This window comes from Plectrocnemia conspersa, unplaced genomic scaffold, assembly GCF_051122295.1.
Source record: "Plectrocnemia conspersa isolate PC_06_02 unplaced genomic scaffold, ASM5112229v1 ptg000006l, whole genome shotgun sequence".
Lineage (NCBI taxonomy): Eukaryota > Metazoa > Arthropoda > Insecta > Trichoptera > Polycentropodidae > Plectrocnemia > Plectrocnemia conspersa.
In genome coordinates, this window is record NW_028277170.1 from 16,421,044 (window position 1) to 16,428,974 (window position 7,931).

The 7,931-nt window shown below is 30.9% G+C and overlaps 1 protein-coding gene across 3 annotated transcripts in view; it reads left to right on the forward strand.

The window, feature by feature from the left end:
* pico (ras-associated and pleckstrin homology domains-containing protein pico) overlaps positions 1-4,665 on the forward strand; it is a 90,382-nt gene extending 85,717 nt beyond the window's left edge. For all 3 annotated transcript variants that reach the window (XM_088188415.1, XM_088188414.1, XM_088188413.1), the window contains 9 exons: positions 21-265; positions 334-426; positions 500-627; positions 1,222-1,322; positions 1,445-1,603; positions 1,675-1,791; positions 1,856-2,242; positions 2,358-2,521; positions 3,046-4,665. In XM_088188415.1, the coding sequence (XP_088044541.1) occupies positions 21-265; positions 334-426; positions 500-627; positions 1,222-1,322; positions 1,445-1,603; positions 1,675-1,791; positions 1,856-2,242; positions 2,358-2,521; positions 3,046-3,864 (2,213 nt within the window). In that variant the 3' untranslated portion in view covers positions 3,865-4,665. The remainder of the gene's footprint in view (positions 1-20; positions 266-333; positions 427-499; positions 628-1,221; positions 1,323-1,444; positions 1,604-1,674; positions 1,792-1,855; positions 2,243-2,357; positions 2,522-3,045) is intronic.
* Positions 4,666-7,931: the final 3,266 nt, after the last annotated feature.

Consider the following 7,931-nt stretch of genomic DNA (forward strand, 5'->3'; position numbering starts at 1 on the left):
TTTTCTGTTTGTCCCATCAGGATTGTATTATTACCCCAAGGATAAGTCGAAGACGAAGGAGATGGTGTGCTTGGGAAGTTTCGGCGTCAATGAGGTTTACTCTGGAATCAATTGGAGGAAGAAATATAAGGCTCCGACGAACTTTTGCTTTGCTCTAAAACATCCGAGGCTCCAGCAACCGAAGTGCGTGAAGTACATCAAATTTTTGTGTGCAGAAGATAGAGAAACTTTTGAAAGATGGACAACGGCTCTCAGGATAGTCAAGGTGAATAGAAATTTAATAAATTAATACCATTTTGAAATGTATGTACTTATTTTTTTGGCAACTTATAGCATGGTAAACCACTGTTGGATAATTACCGAACTCTAACCGATGATATGGCACAGGATGATCTCGATCAGTTGGCTCACGCTCGATCTTGCTCAGTAAGAAATTAATTCAGTATTAAACTGATATACCTAAGTTTAATTTATTGTAATAATATGTTTATTATTTTAGGTTATGTCCATAACACATAATAATATTGGACCTTTGAGGCACTTCCCTGTAGAAAGTCCAGTGTCTGATAACCAGACTAAGATTTATAGCGAAGGAAGCATAACCTCATCAGATATAAGTTCCGGAAGGTAATTATTATTAAATTATTACTTACTAGTGTGGGCTATGGCTACAGCATTTTCCCTGGTTTTGAGAACAAAAGCAGTATCTATCCCATCATGGCAGTTGCGGTGTTCCAATCTGTTGGGATGTTTTATTAATAGTAAAGTCTGATACCCCTTCATGACACGTTTCTCTCAGACTTATCATACCAGCACGATTGACCAGTAGTATAGTTGATTGCAAATACCGCAAAGACCTGGCTTCGAATCCCATGTGTTGATCAATTTCTATCGTGTCTGAGAGATCGGAATTAATGATTAATATGTGATTATAGTTCCGATCAATCATGGCAGATTAGGTTTTCCTAGATTTTCCTTATCTCACAGATATATAAAAAAAACCAGCTAGGTCTTGCATAGTGACATCTATTGATTGTAAGCTGTAATAATAATATATGTAACTGATTTACCTACTTTGATTTCAATCTTGTGAATGACATGCATTAGCCCAATGAACTGAAAGTTCATTGGGCTAATGCATGTCATCTACAGGATAACGTTTGTTATATTACAATAGATAAATATATTTAAACTATTTTAATTTTAATTTTTATACATTAGGTTGTCGTCCTGCACATCATCAAGTAGTTCCAGTGGATGTATGTCGGATAGTGCACCTTCAGGAAATGATGGAAGCGCTTTCGATTCAGAATATTCAACAGGTTAATACATATTACTTACTGCCACATTTCCTATCCTTAGCTTTTTTATTGACATTAATATCTTTTTTTAATTAATCTTTGACTATAAATGAAGTATTTAATGCATATTATACATTGTTTAGGAACAATTAAGCGAAAGCCTTCAATGAAGCCAAATATTCCCTTGACAAATATGACAAGACAATTGAAAGAAATGGCCGATTCAGTTTCGTGCTCTTCGTATTCCAGCATCGGTAGTTCAATTGATCATTTATCAACTTCGGCAGCTTATACCAATACTGGTTAGTTAAATTATATTATGAACTTACTTATAGTACAATATATATAAAATTACTTAAAAAAAAATTTATAGGTACTCTTACAAGGCGAACTAACCGCAGAAAATCTATACAATCAAACAACACCGACGACAGCTCGGGATCTGGAACTCTGAAAAAGCACAAGTTGATAACCAATCGTGGATCAGTCGGTAAGTTTTGTGTGAAAATGAACTTTTTAAAGTAACCCATATTAATTTATTATTTGTTTCGTAGAATCCATGACTTCGTCTCACAGTTCCAACAGCGGTTCCATCACTCCGCTTCAGTCCATATCATTACGCGATATATTGTACAATGCTGTAAACGGGAAGCAATCACTGACAAATTTAAAAAGTCCATTTGCGAATAACGTTCATCATTTTCAAGATAGCGACTTAAAGTTGGATATATTGCCATCGCAGGATGAGTCAATTGTCGATTCAAAAGAAAAATCAGACACTGAAATCTTGATTGATGATCTATCAGAGGAGGCTATTCAAAATCTACCTCTTCCTCCACCACCGTCGAGCTTCAACAAAATTAACTATGATCCAATGTTTTGTTCGACACTAAGCCTCGAATCTTTGCCGCCGCCTCCACCAGAAGAGCAGTCTTTAGAATGTATGTTAAACTTAATTTTTAATATAAATACATATTACATCCAAGATATTAAATCATACATACATGATTGAGTAAATCAAGGATCAAATTTGACTCGTTTCATTCATATTTTCAGGTTGTAACTTGAGCGATTCACAGCTAAGTCTTTCGAATTTACCACCGCCGCCGTCGCTAACTGATTTATTGAGTCAATTTGATATCAATGATGTTGACGTTACAGACGATCCATGTCGAAGCTTAAAGTTTAATGCACAAGATGACTTGCAAGTCAATATGTCTGTGAGTATAAATTAAATTTATTGTAATAGGGTGATTGGGATAAAAAATCTAATTATTTTAATCTGCAAATATGTATAATTGAGCATAAGAGAAGCATTAAACTCAAGATGATTTCTCTCATATTGAATGAACGTCCTTGTGTATTATTTATTGTCATCATGAAGACAAAGCAAATTGGTTAATATAGCATCAAAAAACTGGTTTCATTAACTTTTACAACTTCAAATCAAATTATTGGAAATCTCATTACTAAGTTTATTTATTGATATATTATTTAAGTACCTACATAATATTTAAAAATTTGCAGCAGAAAAGTCCTGTAAAGTTTCAATTCGTTGGTTGTAAGTATAACAGAGACACTAAGCGTATCAGCATTGTGCTGCTAATAGCAAGACACTCAGTCATTATCAATGATATACCAACTCATAGGAGTACCATTTTAAGGCTTTCATTAGACTCACCTTCATACATATTTGTAGATCCTAATATTGATATTGTTTTAATACCATATTTTTTTATTTCAGTTCAATCAAAGCAAAGACAATGATAAGTATTCAGTTCCTAGTTTGAGAAAAGCAGTAGATGTAGGCTATCGTCAAATTTTACAAAAACCAAAGATTATTTCTAATCAAAATTCGATTATAGAGAATGCGTATTTGCAATATCAGAATGTGAACGATATAAAGAGCGAATACGATAGAGCGTCTAGTCCTATAATATTACGTAAAAAACAAAACGAAATTGAAACGTCGATCACCGATAATATCAAGTCGCCCACGATTCGCAAGAAGCAAGTGAGCTTCACTGACATGCCTCAAACCATACCAGATGAAGACTGCACGCAATACGTGAATATGATGAATTTGAAACCATTGCCGCCTAAGAGAAACGAAAACACCAGGCTATCTCTGCCGAAGAAACTCACCGACTCTACATCGAATCCTCCTAAGAATTTCATACTGGATTTACAGAGGGTCATGAATAAAAAGTGGCAGGTGGCTCAGAAGTGTAAATTGGAACCGACTACTACACCGCACGAGGTCTTGGGCTTTCGGGAGTATCCATATCCGGTTCTGACCAACGACTATAAGGAGACAAACGTTTCTAATTGGGTGCAGGAGCATTATGGGCGACCATCGCCGAAGCTTTACGAAAACATGATATCGAACGTGGAGAACGATTATAGCGTGGCTAGTTACACTTGCAACAGACCTCTGACTGGGGTCACGCCGCCTCAGGTGGAATACGACGAGATCGTGAAATGCAAAAAGAGACCGCCTCCTCCGATTCCGAAAAGGAGCGAGAGCACGCAGCTCACTGTATCCGTGCAGAAGATGCACTGAACACCTGATTAATTATTACTTGAAAAATATACATACATTCGTAATAGGTGCTATTGTTATTGATTTAAAATCGCTTTCGACGATGATATTTTGCAATGCATTTGATGAGTATGAAAACATGAAAATTGAATCGAAACTTTCATTTTATACAGTGCCAAGAATGAACGCTTCATTTATGATGCAAACGTTATTGGTTCAATTCCCAATTCGGTAACAAAATTGAATTCTAATATAAAGTATGATTTATTTATATTACTATATATTACTATATCTGTTGTTGTGATTCAAGGTAATGCTTGAATATTTGATCTATTTGGCTGGTTTAGATTATACATAACTTACATTATTCACATAATTAAACGTCAAGAGCAATGAAAAAAATACTTTTATTATTTTTATGCATTTTTACCACTAATTTTTGATATGCGTTCAATACGATGAACATGTCTTATTGCTTAAATGTATAATATGTGTAAACGTCTCGATTTTATAATATTCATCTACATGAAAATAATTCAAGCATATACATACATGTATTTTATATATTGTTACTAATGTAACATAAACTGAGTGTATAATTTTATATAATGGATGTGCTTCTATGTGTAAAAAAATGGTATGGTAAATTTTAAGATATGTGACTTGACGTATGGATTTTGATTGTAAATTGTAAGCAAATGCACAATAAGAAAGAGGTGATTTATACATGGGAATGCGATTTTACGGATAGTTGTAAGACGGACTTAGTATGTAACACAGATGGGCTGTGAGATGGTTAAGATTAAACTACGATGGAGGATGTATATAATTTTTATTTTTTCCTTTGCACAGTTTTACTATTTTATACATATTTATTTAATTGTAAGCGATGTACATGTATTTTTAAAATGCGAATTTCAAACCTTTGCATAACGGAAGATCGGAAAACAATTATATTAGAGGCTTTTTAATAGACTGATTAACAAATTATTAATAGCTAAGTTTCTTTTATACGTAATATTTACAAAAATAATAACGAAAGCTTTGGAAATTATATTTAGTAAAATTTTAGACTTTTGGTCTCTACAACATATTAAAATTGCTTTCTGTGTGGTGCCTTTTTTATACACATACGCATAATATTACTTAAATCGTAAATATTTTTTTTTGTGGCAAATTATCAAATAAAAATTTGTCTTCCATAATATACGATAGTTTGTTTAATCAGAAACAATCATCTCAAAATTTCAATTCCATTTTTACATAAAAATATTTTTGATTAACTTTATATTCAATATATGTATATACTACATATATACATGTAAAAGTATGTATTTTTTTTGTATATATTAATGTTTCTATAATGTTAAAATGTTTAATGTATATGTTAAAGAGAAACCAAATCTATTCTTAAATTATAATTATTTCGTCCATGGAGCACGGAAAATTTTACCAAAATAATGGAAAATTGAATTTGATCTGTGAAATGTCTGATTTTTGTATCTGATATTAGCATTTATATATTCACTATGATTTTTTTATATTAAGAATTTACATTTGCACAAATGACGTTTTATATGAATTTTTCTAGAATAAAGTCTTTGAGACAATTTAAGCAAAATTTAAATGATTAATCTAATACTAAATGGTTCGTTTTTAGTAAAAAATTCAGTTAAACATTGCTAATTTAAAGGTAAATATTTCGGATTGTTAAATTAGATAGTTAAATTTGAAAATTTACGCTAAAGTTACATAAAAAATATCATATTCTCCTTAAAAAGGTGGATATTGAAAGAAAAAAAAAACTTTTTTTACAGGGTATATACCGTTCTTTGTGCGAATTATATGTGACATTGAATCAGTGGTGTCTCATTAGGGTCTATTATTTTATTACTGTGTCCATCTATATTACAGAAAAATTTAGATTAAAGATGTAGAATCTTGACACTGCAATTCCAGTTCCTCTTCACGAGTCACCACTGTATTAAATACGGCTAATGAAATAAAAATTGCATTTTTTATAAATATGAAAATATATTTACTTGATGTATAATACATACATTAAAATACAGGGATAGACTCTGCGCAGATTTATGTATTAAATTTATTAAAGATTTTTTATTTGTATTGTTAAATGATTGGCTCAACAATTTTATGTAGATATATGTCCATTTGATTGCCATATTCATATATACAGAACCTAAATAGTATAGCATCAGAAAGTAATAAAAAGGGCTGTTTATTATGAAAAAAGTTTATTGAAATGTTGGTTTTAATAATTTTAATAATTTTTTATAAAGTTTACAATTGAATATGCATGGGATCAGTAGACGCTACATTTTTTTAAAAATAAATCTGCGAGTCAAGATTTTAGATAATCATTGGGCCAAAACGGATAATAAGCGAAGTTAAATTACATTCTTAAGTGTAATATTTGCTATATAAAATAATGGTGAATTTCGTATATCGATATAAATTATCCGTTCCAGACGTATGCAATTTATTTTCACGAAAAGCCAACATTGCATTCTAATTTAAACTAAGGTGTTGTTTCTATTTATATTCGATGAGTATAATGAATCTTTATTTTCTTATGAAGGTTCATGATTCAACTATTTGACTATGAAGTTGATATTGTAAAAAAATACTAATTATTCTATATTGATGTTTTGTATGTTTCTAATGGCTTTTTGCCTCTATGGATGTCGTTATGAGACCAACTTTTATACAAAATTTTCTTTACAACATAAATTAATAGTAATTGTATTGACTACTTAATACATATATTTATTAACAATTAATTATTTTTAATGTTTAGATATATACATGTGCCATACTATAATTGTATACAAATATATGCATATGTATCCCTCACTATATATGGCCGATTCAAGTTAATTGTTCCAATTATATTCAACTAATCTGTTAACTCAAATTTCATATATATCGAGGGATAGGTTCATTATATAGCCGGTTTCAAAAGTCTATACATATTTAAAAAATACCTTTCATTTTCATGAAAATTGATTCACTACTCAGTATGGACGTTTGAAACGCGCTATATTTACATATACATTTTAATTATAATTGATATATTAATTTCTAGTAGATATTATACGCTTTTTCGAAATATATACTTGACAAATTTAATTATCTTTTTATTTAAAATATCGTATTGACTTTCTTTTATTGTATATTGTTTATAAAATTGTGGTTGTCAACCAAATATATAACCAAGCTTCCAGACACGCCTAGATAATACTAATGCCCTCGCATCGATAAGTATTGTTGTACATATTATTTATTATTATAGCGCAGTCACTCACAAATGGCTTTCAATAAAAGTTTGAATAAGTTAAGCAATAATTTGTTCTAAATAAGCCTTTCTATCCTATTCAACAATATTTTGGTGATCCGCATGCTTTGAACTAAAGTGTCTTCAAGTTAAACTCCTTGTTGACTAACCGATTCTTGGCACAATAAGCACACAGTCAAACCTTATTCAGAATAAAGAAACAGTCTTTCGTCCACTCGTTTTGAAATTAATGACATTCTGCATCTACTTTTCTTTTTTTAACATAGCCCCCGACATTCTTTCAAATTTATAAGCGATATTCCATATTTATGGGCACGGAACAAATCAACAATCACATAACAACTTGCATACACTTCCTCACGACGTCAACGCAAGCAATAAACTGACAAATTTACTCAAATAGTTATTCCACACCGAGAAAGAGTATGTTATTATCAGCAGGACCGGTCCGAGAGGCAAGCAGTACAATTATCAGTAAAAGTTTTGTAATAAATGAGCATGACGTTGACTATTCGATAATAGCATATCTTTCATTATACGTACGTATAATTTTCTGTGGTATAATTTGATGCCATTTAGTAGTTCTCACGACTTACGAGATTGATATTATAATGCTATAATGAGTGTTTGCTTAAAAATTCATAATAATACTATTAAATAAACTTGGGAATCAAAATACAATTGAATTATAGGTTGACTATATTATAATACATATATAAAAGATGTAATAATTTTATTGTTAACATTTATCAACGAGAAGTGATTCAACAAT